Source organism: Dunckerocampus dactyliophorus, chromosome 12 (genome assembly GCF_027744805.1).
Source record: "Dunckerocampus dactyliophorus isolate RoL2022-P2 chromosome 12, RoL_Ddac_1.1, whole genome shotgun sequence".
Lineage (NCBI taxonomy): Eukaryota > Metazoa > Chordata > Actinopteri > Syngnathiformes > Syngnathidae > Dunckerocampus > Dunckerocampus dactyliophorus.
In genome coordinates, this window is record NC_072830.1 from 29,683,504 (window position 1) to 29,706,116 (window position 22,613).

At 44.4% G+C, this 22,613-nt stretch overlaps 3 protein-coding genes across 7 annotated transcripts; all 3 read right to left on the reverse strand.

Moving 5' to 3' along the window:
- Window positions 1-993: 993 nt before the first annotated feature.
- LOC129190740 (claudin-4-like) lies at window positions 994-19,703 on the reverse strand. Of its 3 annotated transcripts, none has more exons than XM_054793191.1 (4): window positions 19,212-19,703; window positions 18,312-18,414; window positions 18,079-18,223; window positions 994-1,967 (listed from the first exon to the last, which is right to left on the reverse strand). In XM_054793191.1, exon 4 carries the CDS (start codon window positions 1,943-1,945, stop codon window positions 1,310-1,312), a length of 636 nt encoding a protein of 211 aa, XP_054649166.1. In that variant the 5' UTR covers window positions 1,946-1,967; window positions 18,079-18,223; window positions 18,312-18,414; window positions 19,212-19,703; the 3' UTR covers window positions 994-1,309. The 3 variants fall into 3 exon arrangements, with proteins under 3 accessions (XP_054649166.1, XP_054649167.1, XP_054649165.1); XM_054793192.1 differs by having other exon boundaries at window positions 19,166-19,703; XM_054793190.1 differs by lacking the exons at window positions 18,079-18,223; window positions 18,312-18,414; window positions 19,212-19,703 and adding an exon at window positions 2,098-2,467.
- On the reverse strand, window positions 2,653-13,833 carry LOC129190742 (claudin-4-like). 3 transcript variants are annotated; one of them, XM_054793196.1, is made up of 2 exons: window positions 8,710-9,308; window positions 2,653-3,484 (listed from the first exon to the last, which is right to left on the reverse strand). In XM_054793196.1, exons 1-2 carry the CDS (start codon window positions 9,202-9,204, stop codon window positions 2,813-2,815), a joined length of 1,167 nt encoding a protein of 388 aa, XP_054649171.1. In that variant the 5' UTR covers window positions 9,205-9,308; the 3' UTR covers window positions 2,653-2,812. The 3 variants fall into 3 exon arrangements, with proteins under 3 accessions (XP_054649171.1, XP_054649172.1, XP_054649170.1); XM_054793197.1 differs by lacking the exon at window positions 2,653-3,484 and adding an exon at window positions 10,361-11,033 and having other exon boundaries at window positions 8,261-8,970; XM_054793195.1 differs by lacking the exons at window positions 2,653-3,484; window positions 8,710-9,308 and adding exons at window positions 9,921-11,009; window positions 13,307-13,833.
- LOC129190741 (claudin-4-like) lies at window positions 16,075-17,334 on the reverse strand. Its single transcript, XM_054793193.1, has one exon. It carries the CDS (start codon window positions 17,294-17,296, stop codon window positions 16,673-16,675), a length of 624 nt encoding a protein of 207 aa, XP_054649168.1. The 5' UTR covers window positions 17,297-17,334; the 3' UTR covers window positions 16,075-16,672.
- Window positions 19,704-22,613: the final 2,910 nt, after the last annotated feature.

Sequence of the window (22,613 nt, forward strand, 5' to 3'; positions counted from 1 at the left end):
ATTTATTTACAGGATTTTTATTTTGTAGTAAGGGTATTTATATTGTATTTCAGATTTCTTGCATTTATTTCTAATTTGTTAACCATGTCAATTGGTTGATATGTTATCTTACGAATGAAAAACAGTAAAACAGATCAAATCTGGCCTCGGGCGTCACGTTGGGTAGAGCAGGTGTCAAATTCTTTACTGATTTGTCTTTGATTTGGGTCCAAATTGGGTTCGATGTTTATGAAAATGACTAAATTGTCTTAGAAAACTATGAAAACGCATACATTAGGTTCCTTGAAGGCCCGAAATCAGGGGTGTCCAAAGTTTTTCCACCGAGGGCTGCATGCTGAAATATGAAAGGAAGCAAGAACCACTTTGATATTTTGTAAATCAAAACATGTACATGCGTTTATGCTAAGAGGTATATTTCAAGAACAAAATGCCTCTCAGCTTTGTCATAGTGAAAAAATGTGTTATTAGTATGAACTTTTCCAAATATTTCAACTTTTTTCTTAAATAAGCGTGCGTTTTCTTCTCGCAATATTATGACTCATGTTCCAAAAATGGCAGCTTTATTTTGTTTTCTTTGTGTTTCATAATATTACGACTTTAAAAAATATCCTACATCTTTAAGTCTGATATTTCAGCTCTGCGCAACTAAAATTACTTGATTTTTCCTCAGTTTTCTCTTAATATTTTGACATTAATAATATTTTCTCTTAATAGTCTCACAAAATGACAGATGTTTTTTTCACATTTCTGCTGTTTTTTTTAAATTTTCAACTATTTCGACTTTATTCTTGTAAATTTGTATGACTTTATTCCCATAATATTCTGATTTGATTTTTGTGATTTTATAAAGTTTTCTCCTGAAACATAATTTTCCAAAAATGACGACTTTTGTTAATTTGTTTATATTTTTATTTTTCATAACAGAAATTTGAAAAGAAACTTCTTTTTTCTTTACAATTTCAACTCGATGCTACTCAAATGACTTTCTTTTCCCTCATAATATTACGATGTCAAAAGAAACAACTTTTTTCCCGTAATATTTAGACTTTATTCTTGTAAAATTACTGCTGATTTTTCCACTTTTGCAGTTGTTTATGTACTTTTTTCGTTTTCCTGTTAAAGTATATTTTTAGAATGTGCCGCCGCGCCCTAAATTGTCTTTGCAGCAGGTTAGGTTCCTTGAAGACTCGTTAAATTGCTGGACTGCGTGTCAGCCCCGTGGAAAAGGAGGAAGTGATGTTTGAAACATCTTAAAGCCACGTCCAGGCTCAGCACCAAAATTGTAAAAACAAAGTCGTGAAGGTGGATTCTAGACGTAGTTCTTGATGGCGTAGCTGCTGTGTGCGGAGGTCCTAGTTGGCTTGTACCCACTGGAATAGAACGTGGCCCTTGGTGGCGACCTGCTCGCACACAGAATGACCCCCCCACAGAAGAGCAGGCCAGATGTGACAAAGCCAATATAGATGGCCGCCCCGAGCTCCCTCTTGAGCACCTCAGGGACGCGGGGGTTGTGAAAGTCTCTGATGATGGTGTTGGCCGTCCAGGATACCGCTACCAGCGAGGCGAGGGCCGCCAAGCAGAAGATGACCCCCGACCCCAACACCACCCGGGTCTTAACGCGTGGGTGGCTCAGGCACTTGGTGCAGCGAGCCCCCAGCAGGAAGACCAGGAAGGCGAGACATCCTAGCACCAGGCTGATGCAGACGAGGCCACGCGCCGCCTGCAGGTCGGGCGACAGATCCAGGAGGGCGTCGTAGAGCTTGCACTGCATCTGACCCGTGTACTCGCTGACACACGTCATCCACAAACCCTCCCAGAACACCTGCATGACCACCAGGCGTGTCCCAATGAAGGCCGTCACCTTCCACATGGGCAGGGCGCAGATGAGGATGGTCCCCGCCACGCCGATCATGGTCAGGCTGACGCCGAGCTCCTGCAGAGCCATGAGCGCGCACACACTCTCAGCCCTGAAACACACAAAATGACAGTCGGACATGTTTATCTCTTCCTGTTTGCTTGTCGCTAACGGCCCCTCATTGCAAGTAAGTGCATTAGGCACCGATTTCCTGCAAAAGTTGACAATTGAATTGATCTGACCATCCATCTTTCTTCAACTAATCCGATGTTCTAAACAGCATTCCAGGATATCCTTCTGTCCATTCCCAGGGGTTTCACGCAAAAGATCTCCGCTGTCAGTTCATTTCACTTGGAAGTACACTAGTATTAACTGCCGCTTGGGGGCGCTACAGACCTAAAGCTTGAATATCACCAACCAACATTTCAGCTGCACGGCAGGCAATGAAAGGTGGAAACGTGATACAATGTTCATGTTCGTGAAAGATGAACACAAAGTCAGTGTGTTGATGAATGACAAACAAAGTGTCTTTCGGTTACTGAAACTGAGCACTGTCGCTACATCAACTTAAAAAAAGGCTCATGTTTTCAGCATCATAGGGATTGTGAGGGCCTAAGTAGTCATTTAGTTTGCCCCCAAAGCGGGCTGTGACCCCCCGAGTGAGAACCGGACAAACAGGTTCTCCTCTGTGTGGAGTTCAAGTAACCAGAGGCAAAGTTTCCAAGCAACACGCGAGAACCTGAAAGAGATCACTTTTATTGTGGTGATACCGCAATGATGGAAACAAATCATGATATCAACACATAAACGAGGAATAACTGTGGTTTGAACTGCCTGGAATCAAAGTTAAAGATATATGTTGTATATTCATGTGATAAATGAACACAATGAACAATGAAATAAAGTTTCCTTCATTGTCTGTTTTTACGTTTCTGCTGCCAGAAAGTAGAAGAGTCCTCAAATGTACGTCTTTGTCGGCGTGTACGAGCCCATCGAGTCCGGTTTAGTGTATCCTGCTATGGACCTGTTTAGAGGGTAATTTATAGACATGGCATCGTCCCTCTTGGGGGGGCAGCTGGCGCACAAGAGGGCCCCTCCCAGCAACAGCAGCCCTCCCGCCCCCCAGCCAATGTAAAGAGAAGCACCCAGCTCCTTCTTCTGGGCGTCCACTATGGAAGGGTTGTAGAAGTTCCTGATGATGATGCTGGCGGTCCAGGACACGGCGATGATGCACAAGAACCCGCTGATGATCAGCAGGACGCCGCCGGCCACAGACGCCCTCGCCTTGGCACGTTTATCTGGAATGAAGCTGGTGCACTTCCCGCTGGCAAAGGCAACCAGGACTCCGGCGATCCCGACGATGATGGAGACCACCACCAGCGCCCGGGCGCCCTGAAGGTCGGTGGTGAGGGCCAGCATGGAGTCGTAGACCTTACACTGCATCTGGCCCGTGCTCTGGACCACGCAGCTCATCCACAGACCCTCCCACATGGTCTGAGACGTGACGATGCTGCTGCCAATAAATGCGGTCACCCTCCACATGGGCGAGGCGCACGCGATCAGCACCCCGATCCAGCCGAAAAGGGCCAGGGCGCAGCCGGCCATCTGCATGCTCATGGAGCTCATGGTGTTGTCTTCTGAGAGCCCGTGAGGAGACTATTAGCCGGTGATCACGCGCTGAAGTGCAGCGCAGACACAGAATGGGAGGCGTGAAAGTCAAACGCACATCCGAGGCCCGTACAAAGAAGACCTGCCGTTCAAGATTCTTTGTGTGCACGCTCACAATAAAGGTTGTCAAGGGTGTTATTATTGCTCTGCAAGGAAATACGCTTCGTATTACGCCGTCAATAAAGAGACAGAAACACACAAGATGGAGGGAAAAGGTCCCACGCCAGCGAGACATAAATTCTTCGTGCTTGCAGATTTTGCAACACAGTAAATGAGAAAGTCCCGCTCTTGTAAACACGCAGCGTGAACTAGAGCACACGTTTTCATGCAACCGACTAAAATGGCTAACAACGATACATCTGGACATCAAATTAAAGAATATATTGATCAAGTGTGACAATGCGTTGTGGCCTGGTTCCTACGGGATCGTGACCTGTGGGACAAAAATAAGTGTGTTTAATGCTGAAGTATTTGATCCCCTGCTAATTTTGTACGTTTTCCCCCTTACAAAAACACAAATATGAACAGTCCTGAATTTCATGTAACAGAGCGAGACAGAATGCAAAATAATAATCCAGAAGGAATATTACAGATTATAGAGTCAAACTGGGTGTTTTTGTACACCCTGCTTGTTGCTGACTCAACAGCTGTGCGTTTTTTATTGGGTGCGACTGCCAAATAACCCACCACGGAGCTAAAGAAAGTTGCGGGTGCCAGCAAATTGATAAAGAAGTCAAGAAACACTATTGCATTCCATCTCGCCAGGATGTACGGAAGTCCGCATCAACAATAAGTTCCACCCATTTGTCAATTTCAATTGTTGTCTGCATGTAAAATGACAATTATTCTCTATAAAATGTATTTTTTTGTTAATACTTTTGGCCCCCTGGAACAAATGAATTGGATTTATGTGACTTCCTGTGGGAGAAATTGCCTTGGTTCCCCAAAGCACTTCATAGCGAGATCACACCTGTGGACCTAAAGTGATACTATTTGTTTTCCAGCGGCCGTTATCATGATTACATTGGTACATTAGCCCGGAGGATGCGAGCGCAGCAGGAGTTTCAATGACAGGCAGCAGGAAGAATGTGACGGTGACTTTGGGGTGTGTTCACATGATGAAACTGCTTGTCATGCTGCCTTTACACTCAGAGTGAATTTGTTTTTAGTGGAAATGCAGAGCTTGTTTCCTCCGTGACATTTAATGACATAAAACAGCTGAAACTATGATTCACAGTAAAGCGTTTGTAGGCTGATGTTATCACTTTGATATGGAAGAAGATGCTTAATTGAAACCAAAATATGAGCATTGTGTTTACTTTGAACCAAGTGTAGTTTCACAGTGTAGACTAAAATGTTTTTTTCAAGGTGGAACCAATTGAATGTTAAATTTCCCTCAGGATGATGAAGCGAGTATCTACCCATCTGTGTCTATGATCTATGTCAGCAGTACACGTCCTGGTTCATGTGCAACACTGTGCAGTCATCCAGCGCCACTTCGCAGTTCAAATTTAGTGGCTTCACGCTGTTCCGATTTTTCAAGAATAAACTATGGTTGAATACAGACTACCGTAAAAAATACGCATATTGAAGCAAGTTTTGTGCATTTTTGCCTGGATTAAGCATTTTCAAGCATAAAGTAGCTCAATGAACAAAATAAACAAATACAGTCAAACTTGTCTATAGCGGCCAATAGAGGGAGACTGCAAAAGCGGCCGCTATAGACAGGTGGCCTCTATAGACAGGTTGGCATCCAGTTTGAATGTTGACCAGTAGAGGGAAAAAAAAGAAAAAAAAGGAAAAAAGAAAATAATAATAATAATAATGTTGACCAGTAGAGGGCACTGCGGACTGCGGATAAAAGTTGTACAGCACTACTGATGTTCTTATTCTTTTTCTTGTGTTTTCTTTCTTTTCTTGGGAGAATGAACAGAATAAGAATTTCATTGCTTAGTATAACTGTCCGTTTTACTACGCATATGACAATAAAACTCTTCAATCTTGAATCTACTAGGCTTGTTATTATCCACGACCCACAGAACAAAGCTGTGCTAGTAATGTCTTACGCTTGTTTTTAATATTTTACTTTTTATACGGCAGAGTGTCATTACAGCTTTAGTTCATCAGGAAGTGACGGGAAGTGACGGTGGGCGTCCCGAGCAGGAGAGCTAAGCTCAGTGCTAGCTGTGAGTTTGGAGAGAGTTGGGAAGTGTGTTTATGTTGGCGTGGATGTAAAGTCCTGCAGTGTTCTCCACTGTTAATAAAGCCATTAAAGTGCATCGGCGACGTGAGTCTCTCCTTCCCCACAACAAGCGGCATTACAGTATTGACCAGTGCACACCAGGAAATAAACGGTGTCATTTCTTACAGGCATTGGCTGGACAGCTATGTAGTGGGGCTTGTTTAACCTTTGCCTTGTGGGCAAGCAGGAAGGAGAGACGATGCTGAGAGATGTGTGTGTGTTCTGAGCTGCTGTCTGGTGGCCGCGTTCAATAAATAAAGTTGGCAGAAGCAACAGGAGAAGTTTCCTTCTTTGCTTCGGAGCTGAATAACACTGACAAGTTAACAGACTAGTAGCGAACGGAAAAGAAGACGGCTTTGTTTGTGTCGAATACAGAAGATGAGGACTTTGATGGATTTGTGGATGAGGATTGATGAAAAATAACGTGAGTACATTCTAAAATACTTCAATTAAGTACAACCCAACTCAGTTTTGCTCCCGCTGCCGCATGCATGCTAGCGTATGTTTTTTTTATTGTAGCGTCGCTGGGAGCACGTCCTGTTCCCAGCATACTTTGCGGTAATGTTTTGGTGCAAATGCTCTTAAAGTTACATGTTTGACCAGGAAATAGCAAGCTCAAAAGAAGACGGCTTTTTTATGTGGAACAACTGACAGTTTGTGTGGATCTTGTGAATGATTGTGACTGAGCTAGGACTCAGTAATTAAAGTCTACACACGATGGCTTCATTGATTGAAAAACAAAACTTTTTCGTGCATGAAGCTTCTACTTGAGTCGGTAATTTGGCCGCTATATGCAGTCAGGTATTGACCAAGGGAGACAAAATGGGTGGCGCGTTGGACAGGTGACTGCTATACACAGGGTCTATAACATGTACATTTTGCTGGGGGGGGATTTTTCAGTGGCTGCTATAGGCAGGTGGCCGTTCTATAAAGGTGGCCGCTAAGACAGGTTTGACTGTATAAGGAATTCAAAAGACGCATTCAGAGACGCTGTGAATAATATGCAGTATTCCACACTGGCCACTAGGTGTCAGTAGCGTTATCGTAATGTTCAGTGAGACACGTAAGCACCAGATTGAGACAATCCCTAATAAAAACTACTTCCAAGGTAAGACTCAACTCTGAGCACCCGACGTAACTTCCTGTCCACCCGCCACTCAGCTCCTCTAGGGAATACATTCATTAAAAACAAGCACAAGCACAAGTCTTATTTATGTTTTAAACTACTATATTGGGTAATATTCAAGAGATTCAAGATTCAAGAGATTCAAGAGAGTTTTATTGTCATGTGCATAGTAAAACAGCAGTTATACTATGCAATGAAAATCTTATTCTGTTCATTCTCCCAAGAAAAGAAAGAAAACACAAGAAAGAATAAGAACATAAGAAACATAAACACATAAACATATATACCAATAAATTAAGCAACAACAACAGAAGAGACATTAATACAAGTAAATAATACAAATAAATAAATAAATAATAATATGAGTGGAAAGGTGACTATAGGGGTGTTAGTTCATGTCCAGAGGGCTCTAATAATCTTAAAAAACATATTTAAAGGTCGTAAACAGGTTTTTTATGCTCTAACTGGGAAAATGTTTCCATTTCAAAGTAAGGAATCTTACTTCGGCAGAAATTCACTTATCATAGTCAGGTCTGGGACCAATTAACTGCGATAAACGAGGGATTGCTTTATTTGTTTTTGAGTTAGTAAGCATCCTCTCGGTTAGGATTTCCACTCTACTATCAGCGATTGTTGAAAAATGGAGAAGGGGTAGAAGAAGGGGTACATTGTGATGTACTGCAATGTAAGCTTTGACAGGCTGGACTGTCCACTGCATTCCGGAACGACGGGAGCCGTTTCCCCAGACTGTCATTTTTGTCTGTGGATTCCAACTTTTCTGTTTGCCACCATTACTAGTGTATTTTATTTCTCATGTAATTTTCCAGCGAATAGTGGGTGCCGTCTCACGCCAACAATGGCTAAAAGTGGCCTACAGTTTACTGACCTGTGACACGGCATACATGTAACATAGTAGCCGCTTATCTTATCCACCTGTTGGTGGGGGAGACTCTCAATTCATGTTGAAATGAACACACAAGCTGGTGCGTTCTGTGAAAAGATTTGATGAATATCTCGACACAGTGGAGCCGGTGGAACTGGTTGAACGTCTGCTTGAGCAACAACGCTAGTTCCTTGTCTGGTAGACTTACACCTTGTTGACCTATTTAATTCCATCCATTTTGTATTACCGCTTGTCCTCACTAGTGTCACGGGTTTGCTGGAGCCTATCCCAGCTGGCAGCTGTACACCCTGGACTGGTCGCCAGCCAATCACAGAACTGTTTCATTGTACACTGAAATTAAAGTCACAGGCGCACCATTTGAAATACATTGTAGTAGTTTCTACAAATAAACCTTGCCATGTGTGAACACTTCTGACTGAGATGAATCAAGTCTTAATCAGTAGTGAAGAAACCACCTTGAGAAAATTGCATCAGTGAATACATTTTTTATTAAATATCAGGAATTACTTGAAAACAAAACAAAAGCGATGTTTGTATGTTTTATACACAAACAAAGTCACAATAGGATACATGGCTGTACAAATAGCTTCCCTTCACACTTTCTGTCACATGACTCGTGGTCACACCGAGCTGATCTCGCCTCCACCAAAACTGAGTTTCTCTCAAAGCTATTCTTGCCAAAACAAACACACAACTTGCACTCTGAGAAGCTCACACATGTGGAGGTTTGTTGGAGTGAAGGGAGAATTGTTAAAAAGTCATTTTCAGGAGAGTCATCAGACGTAGGCTCGACTGGTGGCTGTGGATCTGGCGCCAGAATACTTGACAGGGTACTCCGGGCTCTCCTTGGGTGGGCACGAGCTGCAGAGGAGGGCCCCTCCCAGGAGGAGGAGTGCGGACGTACCCCAGCCGATGTAGAGGGCAGCCCCCAGCTCCCTCCTTTGAGCGTTGGTCAGGATGGGGTTGTAGAAATCCCTGATAATGGTGTTGGCCGACCAGCACACAGGGATGAGAACCAGAACACCGGCGCAGATGAAGATGACCCCGGCGGCGACGGCCACCTTAGCTTTGGCGACCCTGTCCTCCACAAAGTTAGTGCACTTGCCCCCGGCGATGCCCAGGATGATCCCGAAGGCGGCGACAATGATGGCGATGACCACCAGGGCCCTGGCGGCCTGCAAGTCCTGAGGCAGAGCCAGCAGAGAGTCGTAGATCTTGCACTGCATCTGACCTGTGCTCTGCATCACACAGTTCATCCACAGGCCCTCCCATATGACCTGCGCCGTCACGATGTTGGCGCCGATGAAGGCCGTCACCTTCCACATGGGTAGCGCGCACACGATGATGGTGCCCAGGAAGCCGATGATGGCCAAGATGAAGCCCAGCATCTGTCGTCCCAGAGACACCATGATGACACCTTGTTTGGTTTCAAAGCAGGAGGAGAACACTTGGCAGCAACGTGAGTCCAACCTCAAATACAGCTTGTGGAAGGTTTGTGTCGGTTATAAGGACATCGCCCCTTGTGGGCGGAGGCACGGCATGCTAGTTTGAACTGAAACTGACGTGGTGGGTGATAAACCTGCCCGACCAGATTCTTCAAAAGAACCAAGAGGAGTTTCGATGAGATGAACATCAGTCACAGGTGGATGTCACATGCTTGGTTCAAATGGTGCGCTTGCATTTGATTGGGCAATCGTTGCCACCCATTTCCGGCTTTCAAACTGACAACCTTGAAGGTGCAGTAGTATTGGGGGCGTTAGCAAAGGTACCATCACCATTTTGATGACTTTATTTGGGGTTTTTAGTCAGCTTTATTGTCAGCAAAACTGATGTAGAAGTGGGCACTGCTGAGTGTCTCGGTTCCACCAAGTTGCCTTTCATTTCCATTTTTGGCCTCATATTGTTTTAATCTCACAGTGCTTGAGACCCCACTGGCCACTGGCCGGGACCGCCACATATTTTTATGGCAAACAAAGTGACAATATTTCCATGACCGCGTTTTAAAGTTTCAAGGCGCAAAGGTTAGCGTTAAGGGTAAGATTACGTTATCGTAATCCCACGATGCATAAAGCTCGTAAAACGTCAGTATGAAATACGTCAGCAGACAGATTCTTTTTAAAAACAGACGTCGCAAAAAGGTCTGATGTTAACTCAGATATTTTATTAAAATGTTCTCTGTATTTACACAAAGGCAACACATTATAAGTACAAAAAATGTCACATTTTATAACAAGGATATGGACACAATTACACAACAATAATTACACAACTGCAGTGCAAATAGGCTTGTTGACATGACGACTTGCAGACAATATCAGCTTTTGGAACACCAATCAGGTCCAAAGCAAGCCTCCGCCCACAATAAAGAACTGACTGTGGAATACATACCATCTTCTGTACAGAATTACATGTCAGTCTATCCAGGACTAGAAGCATCCAGTCTGCAGTCTCTCTGTGGCTTTAAATGTACTGTCGAGCCGGATATGTGGTCGGCGCCGCGTACGGCTTTGTCGGAGCGTATGAGCCGCTTGCCGTGTATGGCTGACTGGAGGCTGGAGCGTAAACAGGGGCGTATGTAGACCCGTTTGTGTAAGGGTATACGGGTGCTGGTTGGTAACCGGGGTATCCATACAAGGGCCTCTGAGGAGGGCAGGAGGTGGTGAGGATGATCCCGCCGACAAGTAGAATTGCGGCAGAGCCCCAGCCAATGTAGATGGCAGCTCCGATTTCCCTCCTTTGTGTGTCGATGGTCGAGGGGTTCTGGAAGTCAGTGATGGTGATTGTAGCTGACCAGGTGACGGGAATCAGAACCAGGACTGCGGCAAGGATGAGGAGGCAGCCGCCTATGATCACAACCTTGGCCTTGGACGCGTCCTTCTGCAGGCAGCTGGTGCATTTAGCGCCAATGAAGGTGATCATGAATCCGATGAAGCCAAAGACGAGGGAGATGATGACCAGGGCTCGGGCGGCCTGCAGATCCGGTGTCAGCCTCATCACCGACTCGTTCAGCCTGCACTGCATCTGCCCGGTGCTCTGCATCACGCAGTTCATCCACAGGCCGTCCCAAACGATCTGGCCCGTCACAATGTTGGCGCCAATGAAGGAGGTCACCCTCCACATGGGGATGCCGCAGGTCACCGCCACACCCACCAGCCCGATGAAGCTGATGATCTGACCTGCTGTCTCCTTGCCAATCCTCCCCATGGTGAAGAAACTCCGTACTGGCGAGACTGTCGTCGAGAAGCACGCAGCTCCCTCTCTCACTGCTCGTCAGCTGACCACAGGGGAGGGCCTCGCTTTCGTCAGGTGAGATCTTCTTGTCAAACAAGATTCCTCCTCCTCCCATCGCAGGAGCGGCATCCGGTTTTCAACAAAAACACACTTTCTTATGCGCCCCAAAGCAAAGTGTATTTGTTTTACAACTTAGAGACCTCATAGCTGGTGAAACTCGCTCAAACTGTAATTGACAACAGAAGCTTTGTTGAGTTATATAGTTTATATATGGTATACATAATACAGTATAGATAGCTTATATACTACTGTATCCATATTTTCTATCTATCTATCTATCTATCTATCTATCTATCTATCTATCTATCTATCTATCTATCTATCTATACACACATACACATATATGTGTGTATATATATATATATATATATATATATATATATATATATATATACAATATATTAGGGGTGTCACAAGATCTGACGAGATCACAATGTGACAAGATTTCTCGTTTAAAAAAAACTGTCTCGTGGGCACCAGGGTTGTTGGGACAATAATAAATAAAATAATGAAGGACAGAATAAATGAAAATGAACTGGACAGTTTTGCCGGCCTCAATATACAGTATTGCCACATGCATGCGTGTCATCTCCCGCCTCCAAACAGGCAGGACAAGGGTTGACTCTGTGCATTGGTTTCAGCGCCTTTGCGCGTTTTTACCATAGAACAACGGCATGAACGGAGAGAGCCCTTTGTCTCAGTGGGTGGAGGCAGGGTCGCTAGCATACGCACAGAGTGCGTAGATCCAATCTGGTGTATCGTCTTGTCTCGGTACACTCCGAATATATACAACATACATAAACAGGCAAAAATGTCAACTGCAGCCTTAACCAACTCACTGTAATTCCACTCAAGTCACGTGGTAAAAAAAAAAAAATATGTACATTTTTTTTCAATTAATGAAATTCATTACAAAATTACTAAAGTACTTTGGGTTTCAATTTGGGCAAAATTGTTCTTAAATCCTTCTTTTTTTTACCACAGTGGTGTCATTGACCCATGCTTTCTTACCTTTTCTTTACCTTTTGAAATGCTCCATAGCTTGCATACATGTCAAAATAGTTGAGCAGTTGCTTGTTTTCTGCTATTCTAACGTTGTATAATTTTGTAGGATTGAAATGAAATCAATTATTTAACACGAATGGGGGATTTACCATTGATACTAAGACAGCACCACAAGACCCCGCCCCCTCCAGTCTCACGTCCATTTTCACTTCTGCAGAAACATCCGGAATCCGTCTATTTTTCTGACAAAAACAACCTGAGAGTCCTGACACATGATCTGTTTGCACGCTAAGTCTGTGTTGAACCTAAAGTGTTACCATGACGACATGCAATAACCGTCAGCATGACATGAAATTTGCCAGGAAATGACAAAGACAGACGGGGTGTCTGTCTTCAGAAAGTAAACACATGGCCGTGTCAATGAAATAAGTTGCTGACGTCATCACCCACATCTGTGACTCGGTGGTGGTGAGCATTGGAATGCAAATCAACAGGTGTTGGAGGAGTTTCACTATCGCATCCTTTTTCTCTCCAAAGTGGAGGTCATTTGCTGCCTCCTAGTGGTTGAAAGAAGAAGACATGAAGCTCCAGCTATCTACCCCACATTCGCCTGCTGTGTCACACGTGAATATGGTTGGCGTGTATGCTGGATTTGTTCCTTTGGGGGAAAGAAAGACTAATAATTGACGGTTTATTCACAGAAACACAAAATCACTTTAAAACACGCAGGTAACAGGGGACTATTTAATTTTGACAATCCTGTGAAACGGCAAAAGATAAACATTACGTTCAGCGATATTGTTGAGTGCAAATGCTGTAACAATTTTTTAAATAAAGTGAGTTGGAGAGATGTTGTGGTTTCCTTCCGGAGGTTGCTGATGTTAAGTGGTACAGTCCTCCATGTTTGTTTACAGACAACACCGCATGGCTCCATGCCGTTCAGGTGTGACCGTCAATCCGAGCAGCTTCCTGTTGCAGCTGAACAGAAAGCAACAGCTCACCACCACTTGCCGCTTCCTTCCTTTCGTATTTGCTCCCAGTGATGCACCGTTTCAGACGTATTCTCTCGAAGTGGAGGCCGACTTGACGGGCCTGAATTTGGGGATGTAGTGGGCATGTTGTTCGTGGTCGGGGGGGCAGTTCCAGCACACGAGCCCGCCTCCAATCAGCAGCAGCGCTGTCGCCGCCCAGCCGATATACAGCGCCGCCCCAAGCTCATACCGCTGGGCGGCGATCACCAAGGGATTGTAAAAGTTGGTGATGATGGTGTGTGCCGACCAGGAGACGGGAATGAGACACAGCAATCCGGAGATGATGAACAACGCGCCAGCAAGGATGCTTGTCCTGGCCTTGGCTCGTTCCTCCTCGATGCAGTTGGTGCACTTCCCACCCGCGACGGACAGGATGACCCCAAAGATCCCAGTGAGGATGGAGATGATGATCATTGCCCGGGCGGCCTGCAGGTCCTGCGCCAGGGCCAGCATGGAATCATAGACCTTGCACTGCATCTGGCCCGTGCTCTGCACCACGCAGTTCATCCACAGGCCCTGCCAGATGGTCTGAGCCGTGATGATGTTGGCTCCGATGAACGCCGTCACCTTCCACATGGGGAGGGCGCACACGATGATGACCAGGAGCCAGCCGATCATGGCCAGGGAGATGCCGATCATCTGAATGCCCTGAGACACCATCTCAATGCTGCGCGTACACTCGAGTCCAGTCAGAAACATGCGTGGGACGATGACAGCCTCTATTTATATAGTTTGTTATGGGACATGTATGCAACAACAACATGGAGGCGTGTGACACCTGAATCCTGGTCTTCTATTGGCTGCAAGGAGTTTACACACAAACACTGGCCTGGAGGACGTCGGTGGTGCTGACCTGCCACAAATGTTCAAGGTCGCAAGGCTCCTGTTCTGTTCTCCAACCCAAGATTCAAGAACAACACCATTGTTTGGCCACGCGTCTTAAAGCAGCAGTGAGAAAGGTTTGTTCATGACCGTGTGACTACTTCCTTTACTGAAGAACCAAGAGGAAAGGCTGCTAGGTGTCAGTAACATGATGTCATTGCGACGCAGAGCACCCAAATTCTGAATTTATTTGTGATATTTGGTGCACATTAAAAACTTTGAGGTGGCCTATTAAGGTTAGAAATGTCTATGCTCAATCATGTGTTGTATTGTTACTCTGGAGTCTCAGATTGTCGCATGAAAACATTCTCAAAACTATCAAATTAGAAGACTAGAAACGAGAACGTACAGACTTTTGAACAAAATGCCAGGCGGTTGGGTTAAACGAGATCTGCGTCTGCGTCCTCCTCCTTTTCGGACATTTTGAATAGTTTAACTGTAAATTGTACATGTTCCTTCGTGTAACTTGTTAAGTATGTCTAAAACAAATACACCATCACCCTGATCATACAACTAAATACGTTACTTTTTTATTTTTGGTGACTATAAAAAGTCTGTAAATGTATGTCACTGCGCAGTGTACAACAAAAGAAACAATACTATTCATAATATAAATGAATCAATCCTTTTAAATAATAACAAATAAATCAATACAAAAAATTAAATACAGAAAGTAAGTGAAACTTACTACATCCATCCTAAGTGTGTTTTTCGCTTAACGCTGAAAATTTCTGCCAAAATGTTGCCCCAGTTTGCGTACATGCTCTGATTTGCGTACAACATGGGGCGCCTGTTGTTGTGTTATTAATACACTGTGTGAGTCCAACTGTCTTCTTAACTGCAGAACGTCCTTGTTAGCAGCCTATTAGCTTGGATACAGGAAGCGAAAGTCAGCTCCGTCGCCCGCCTGTGCTGTCATCAGAGGTTCACTCTCAAAAATGGTAACGCAAAACACGTTTTTATAGTCTTACATGCATAAAACAATTCAAAATGCACATAAAAAACGAATGAAATGGATAAATGAACATTTAAGTCTCCGTTTACCTTCAGTGAAGATATGACTGTTCCTAACGACACGAGAGCAACACGGACGCTACCTTTGTTTTTTGTCGTGGGTTATTTCTTGAATTCAACAGTGTTTCTCACCTTCTTTATCAAATGCTGGTACTGGCAACTTTCTTTGGCGCCACTGTGGGTTACTGAGGTGAGAAACACAATTGAATCCAAGAAATAACTCATGGCAAAACAGGAAGGTGGTGGTGGTTGATCTCACTGCCACATCGTGTCTTTGGGAACTTTTGTCAAGAATCACCTCTTCAGTGAAGGTAAAAGTAATCTTAAATATTCATTTATCCCTTGCATTCATCGTTTCTGTGCATTTCAAATAGTTTTCTGCATGTAAAACTATAAAAACGTGTTTTGTGTTAACATTTTTGGCTTCCTGGAACGGATTACAGGAGAGTTGTCACTCACCGCATCGCAGTTCGAACATCACTCCTTCACTCTATCACAGTTTTCCTTAATTAAATATCGCTGCTTTGGGGTTGACTGTGTATTCGTCAAAAAAATATGGAAAGACAAGTGATATGTAGTATTCTGGTCACTAGGCGTCAGTAATGACACAAAACTTTGATGAGACGTGTCAATACATCACATTACATGACATGACATTACCTGAACACTGCATGGACTCAGCCATGGCATGTTTGACATGATGGAGTAAAAAAAAGGTTCTCCACCCATTCCATGTGGAAGTGGTAAGTTTTTGGCTTCTTACACGGTCCTTTTTCCTCACTACGTTTGAAAGCCTTTAAGTTTAGAAGAAATAAATTGGAGGGTAACTACCTGTAGTTCTTAAAACCGTGGCCGTCCCTTGTGTCCCTGCAGTGATTCCATAGCCTGCCCATTAGCAATGTGGTGTAAACAACGGGGGCGTTATTTCATGTCTACAGGGCTCTAATAATGATTAAAAAATGTATTTAAAAAGTCATTAACAGGTTTTCTATGATCTAACTACAGAAATATTCCATTTATTAATATTGAATCCTATTTTGCAGAAATTCACTGATCTCAGTCGGGCCTGGAACAAATTAACCAAAGGACAACTATCATTGGATTTACATCATTTCTTATGGGAAAACTTTATTTGGTTAGCATCCACCTTCTGGAACAGATTAATGATGCTAACCAAGGTTCTACAGTATACAAAATACAAATGCAAACAGAAATGATTGTGCTGTTTTCTCTTGCCCGTAGCAAAGGCTGCTCCTTTTGAGTTATCAAAGCTTAAGTTTCTTTCATCAAATGATTTTAAAAGATTGTTAAAATAGAACATTTAAAAAGAACATCAAAAGAAGAGATCATTTTGATGTTCTTATTGATGTTTGATGAGCAAAATGATCAAAAGAAGAGATCATTTTGATGTTCTTGATAAAATAGTTTTTATTTACACGTGTTGACGATACAGTATAAAACACAGGTAAGAATTCCAATGGAGTATAAAAAGTCATGCAGAAACAGAAACGTAACATTAAATGTTTGTCAAATGAGAGCTACTTTCCAGTCAACAAGCCGGTCCTGGTTGCCGTCTGTGGTTCGTTATCTTGGCAATGACAAAGCAGGACGTCCTGAAATGTATGATCAACATGAAAGTCTTTTGTCGGCTTCCTCAGATATACTCTTTGGGTGCAGACGCGTGGCTCGCTGAGTACTTGGCGGCATACTCGTCCTTGGGGGGACAGTTGGCGCATAGGAGAGCACCGCCTATGATGAGGAGGGCCGAGGCCCCCCAGCCGATGAAGAGGGCGGCCCCTAGCTCCCTCTTCTGGGATCCGGAGGTCAGGGGGTTGTAGAAGTCCCTGATGATGGTGTTTGCCGTCCAGCACACAGGGATGAGGCACAACACGCCAGCCAAGATGAAGACCACACCAGAGGCCACACAGATTTTGGCTTTAGAGCCCTCGTCTTTCACGCAGTTGGTACATTTGCCCCCTGCCAGGCACAGCAGCACTCCCAGGACACCCAGCAGGATGGAAATGATGACGAGTGCACGAGCGGCCTGGAGGTCGCGGGACAGAGCCAGCAGGGAGTCATAGACCTTACACTGCATCTGGCCCGTGCTCTGGATCACGCAGCTCATCCAGATGCCCTCCCAGGACGTCTGAGCCGTGACGATGTTGCTGCCAATGAAGGCTGTCACCTTCCACTGGGGAAGAGCGCACACTACAATAGTCCCAATCCAACCGATGATGCAGAAGGCGGCGCCCAGCATCTGCAAGCCTGCTGACACCATGTCTGAACACTGGAGAGTTCCACAAGTACGCTTGAAGTCCTAGTAAGCGTTGCTGGGGAGATCCGTCTGAGTCAATGTTTGGGCAAGGCTTGAGCAGGTCTTTTATACACTAAACACACCTAGACGTGTGACACCCCCCCTCACAGGCATGTGTCACCATGTCAGGTGACTGCTGCAGGTGTAGCGGCCGCACTGTGACTCATTTAGCAGATGAAAAAAAGATCAGCCCCTCCTTCTAGTGTTCTTTTTTGCCGGTTATAACATGTTCCACTTAACACGACGTGACTAACAATGCCACCTTGTGAGTAAATATTACGCAATATTTTAAGCAAGTGGAAAAACAGGTCATTTAAAGCAAAATGCAGACACAAGAAATGAATGGTGGAAGTGCTATGACTTACCAGCGATACCATGAAATCATCAGAACAGCATGCGTGTTGAGAACAGATTCAAGTGAATGAAAAGAACGTGTATGTATAATTTAACACCAGCATTATTTATTACCTGAGACGTGCTTTGCTCTGCTAATTTATGGTGATGAAGAGTGTTATGCCATTTAATTTCACTCACATTGGCTCACAGCATAATCCCCATTTGTCTTTGACCTCTTAAAACCGTGGCGATAATCAAATGTAAGACCTGAAGCCACAGAGTGCTGCAAACTATTGTTTTAGCACCACTGATAACAGTTACTTCTGGCAACAATTTTGCACAGCACCACACAGAATCGCATAAGCATGCAAGAAGAGACAAGTTGAGGGGAAAAAAAACATCAATCTGACCTCTCGGTGACACTTGACGGCCTTCAAGAAGCTGCAGATATGTTTGGACTGGACGTGCACTTCAGTCTAAGGTGTTTGTTGGTCCATCGATGGGTCCCCACAGCAGTATGAGGAGGCCAGGAGGCCAAAAGACAAGTGATTCCATCTGACAAGAGAGGCAATGCTCAGAAGGGGCAAGGAGAGCCGCACATGAATAGAGGCAGTGTCTGAGAGCCAAAAGTGGACTATAATACCTCTTTTTTATCCAAGCTGGGATCATAAAAGCCACTTCGGCCCGACTGTGGAGATTGGGTTCCACAAACCTGGAGGATGGCAGGAATGTCCACAATGAATACTCTGAGGAGAGATGGTTTCAGGGTCAGATTAGAGAGCTCTTTGCTCAGGCAGGCTACACTCAAGCATATGAATAAGCTTTTACCACATCTATCTATCTATGAGAGGTGGGCGGATGGATTCAAATATCGATATTATCAATATCAGGGTAGTAAAATGCGTGATAAAACTGATTCTTTTTTAATTCTCTTCCGTGTTTATTTTCACATATTTGTGTGCTGTTTTTTGTTGTGTTGTTCAAATATATTATTAGAATAGATTACATTAGCTAGTTTTACACTATTGACTTTATTTTGCTCAAACCACTGCATGTCATAAAAGTGAATAGAGGATATTTTTATTAATATGTTGCTATTATGACAGTTGTATTTAAATATTGTTAAATCGATCACAAATACATGTGTTGATACAAATATGTTTTATTTGCATACAACCGTATTTATCATATCATATGAATGATATCAAAGGCAAAAATCACAAAATCATCCAATGATCTTGACGCTGTCTTTGTTCTAGTATTTAGTTGATAGTGGACCAATTTTAAAATCTGCAGTATCGCCCAGCTCTGCTATGTATCTAACAAGCTATCTATCTACTGTACAGTATCTAGACGTCATACAAAATCTGAGAATAAAGCTAGCTAGATAGCTAGCCTTTCAGAGGAGTGCTCAAGCACAAAATGTGTTGCGTTTAAATTTGGACTTCAAGTGTTGTTTTATGGTTGAAGTGGCCACTCAGTAACCTTAAAACTCACGCGATCACGCCTCTGGTCCTACAAGTCCCATAATGCACTGCAATACCTGTTGTGTTGTCAAGTAGCTCCTTAGCGCCCATGGAGCTCGTCTGAATCAAGTTGAAGTGGTATTTCTGTAAGACGAATCAGTCTGGTTAATTTGACCAGTTTGAAACATGCCACCATGTATATTTATTCTCCAAATTGTGTTGCTCGTTTGCTAGCGGGTATTAGCTTACACCAGGGGTCACCAATGTTTTTCCTCGTGAGAGCTACTTTTACAAAATAAAAATGGCCAAGAGCTACTTATTTTTGTAACATTTCTTTTCAGAGCTTATTTTAAACCCAAACAAAGCGAATATGCTTGTTTTACCAGAACATGAACAAACTGGTGTCCACAACTCACATGTTGTATTTCACAATGCATTTCTTTCTACTGTTCTTTCATTAATAACTGAACACCTGAATGAAAAGCAGGCTTGCGGGCACCTCATGTGGTCGTGGGGGCTACCTGGTGCCCTCGGGTACCACGTTGGTGACCCCTGGCTTACATGGATGGTCTTTGAGGACCCTATGCGCCTGCGTATGGCGGCCTTTATGGTCAAAAAGCATATGGAGAATTATAAAACTTGACCCTCAATAGTGTGTAATGCCCAGCAGAGTGAGTAGTGAATATTTATGTTACCTTATGAGTGTTTGCCCAAGGGGCCAGCTAACAGGTGTATTTTGGCTGTATTATTATGACGTTATTCATTTAGAATTGTTTTAAAACGCTACAATGGTACAGTAGAACCTTGGTTAGCGTCATTGATTCGTTCCAGTTCCCAAAGACACGATGAGGCAGCAACACCACCCACCACCACTTTCCTGTTTTGCCATGAGTTATTTCGTGAATTCAATAGTGTTTCTCACCTCAATAACCCAAAACAGAGCCAAAGAGCTTTGCAACTGACAGTATTTTGACAAAGAAGGTGAGAAAAACCACTGAATTCAAGAAATAACTCATGACAGAAAACAAAGGTAGTTTCCGCGTTTATCTTGCTGCCACATCGTGTCTTTGAGAGCAGTCATGCCTTCAGTGAAGGTAAAAGTAGCCTTAAATGTTCATTTATTCCTTGCATTTGTCATTTATATGCATTCAGAATTGTTTTATGCATGTAAAACTAGAATTGTAAAACTATACAAATATGCTTTACGTTAACAATTTTGAGTGTCAACCACTGATGACATCATAGACGGGCGACGTAACGTAGCTGACTTCTGGCTCCGGTTGACATTTTGTTAGCTAGTTAAAAGGATGCTAACACGAAGGATGTTTTGCAGTTGGACTTAGTAGTTTTCAACACGCTAACTGAGGCAGACAATAACCGAGGTTCCACTGTATTTCCAATTAGAGCAATACTCTGAATTTAATGAAGTTTGGAGAGTTGATGTTTTATCAGTGTACTAATTAAAGTTCAAATCCCAGGAGAACCTTTTTGCGGCCGTGAGAAAATGCCTGAGGCAGTCGGGAGTGACGAGAGTCGGCAAGCCGTGGCGAGGCAAGCCCAGACTTCCCCCTTTTAATGACTTTGGTTTCAAATCACATTTCAGTATTTAACTTGAACTAAAGTATGTAACCAACTAAAAAGTGTTTCCTCAGGAAGCCACACTCCGAAAGGGCATCATCTGGTGGCTTTAGGCAAAGGAATACTTAGTAACACTAAAAGACTTGGTGAGGGGGAGGAGTGTGTCGAGGCATGGTTGTCATGGCAACATTAAGCTCGATACCTGAAAACAAACGCCATCCTCCACTTCCCAAGTGAAGGATGCTGAGAAGGATGGAAGAAGGGTCCACAAATCATAAGGAACTAACACGCGTTGACCAGAGTCTTCACGCTGGGGTGGGGAGACATGAAAAGCTATGAGTCATGTTGCGCACCGCAGAGGCGACTGCATGTGTGTATCGGCCGTCTGTGTGACGTCGTCACAGTGAGACTGGCTTTCAGACGCAATCACAGTTTCAGTGTGGTGGCGGATTTCATTGTTGAGTCACACGTGACAAGAGAGGATTTTAGAGTCTTTACGAGCTTCTAGGGAAGGGGCGTACAAACTATTTGTAAATGTATCAAAGTGGCCCCCCATCGTGCATCGTACAGTTCACTAAAACATTTACACCCACCACGGCTTTTGTCCAAAACTTTGAACCAAGATCCAAGTGTTTGAGCAGGGGTGTCCAAAGTGCGGCCCGGGGGCCACTTACGCCCCGTGACTGCTTTTTTACTGGCCCTCGGTACATTCTAAAAATATGATTAATCGGATTAAGCAGTAAATGGAAAAAAAACAGTAGTTTTACAAGAATAATGACAAAATATTAAGGGAGTAAAGTCATTATTTTAACAGAAAAAATTGCATAAAGTTGAAATATTATAGGAAAAAGTTGTAATATAAGAAACAAACCAAACAAAGAATTAAGTTGAAATTTTAGGAACATTAGGTTGGGTGAATGCGATAATGTTATGATAATAAAGTCTATGTCACAGTTTGCACTCTGTCTGTGCCCTTTGCACTTCCCTGTCTTCTCCTGGGTGTGTCCTCTGTTGCAGGAGCCCGGTCACCGGCTGGAGGCGGGACTACTGGGCGCACCTGCCCCTGATGATCTCCAGCCTCATTTAAGATGAGGGATTACACCTGGGAGACGCTGGATTATTCTCTATGGTTTGTGTCACATCTACGGACTAGTCTGCTCTGACTTCTCTTCCATTACACCCGTGTTGCAGCAAGGGGAACTCTCCTTTCCCTCCTGAGGACCCATCCGTTCCCGGCGTCTCCCAGGGTGTGCGCCCCGTGCTCCCGGCTCTCCAGCTGGAAACCCCAGGTCTCCTCCAAGTCAGGTTTTCATGGTGCATTTATGTTCAGCCTTTTTTGCCACGCACCATCGCCCTCTGTTTAGTTAAAAGACATTATTAAAGACATTCTTACCTGCACACCTGTCTCCTGCCTCTGCATCTGGGGTCCCACGCCTACCACGCGTAACAGAATAATCCAGCCAGTAATGGACCCCGCGGAGGTGGACCCGAGCAGGCTTGCTCTCCGCAATTTGGCACAGCGCCTGAAGGCGCAGGAGGATCAGTTCGAAGCCCTGGGCCACGGCCTCAAGGGCATGGCGGAGCGCCAGGACGCACGCTTTGAGGTCCTAGAATCTCAGCTCCAAACCCTCCTTACAGCGCTACAACTTCGATCCCCATCCGCTGAGCCCCCGTCCCCGGGGGTCTCTGCGCCAGACCAAACGGCACCTCTCCCCCGAGAGGACAACACCGCGGCAGCCTGCCCACAGCTGTCTCGACCAGAAAGCTTCTCCGGAGAGTCGGGTGATGTGCGGGCGTTCCTCACGAAGTGCGAACTACACTTCGAACTTCAATCCGCGGCCTTCCGCACGGAACGAGCCCGGGTGGCTTTCGCCATCTCTCACCTGACCGGCAAGGCGGGG

Coding starts and splice junctions, on each gene's coding strand:
- LOC129190740 (XM_054793191.1), bottom strand. CDS start 1,945: ATGGCTCTGCAGGAGCTCGGCGTCAGCCTGACCATGATCGGCGTGGCG.
- LOC129190742 (XM_054793195.1), bottom strand. CDS start 13,821: ATGTTTCTGACTGGACTCGAGTGTACGCGCAGCATTGAGATGGTGTCT. Junction 11,010..13,306: donor ATCGCCGCCCAGCGGTATGA/GCTTGGGGCGGC, acceptor GCCAGTACGGAG/TTTCTTCACCATGGGGAGGA.
- LOC129190741 (XM_054793193.1), bottom strand. CDS start 17,296: ATGGTGTCAGCAGGCTTGCAGATGCTGGGCGCCGCCTTCTGCATCATC.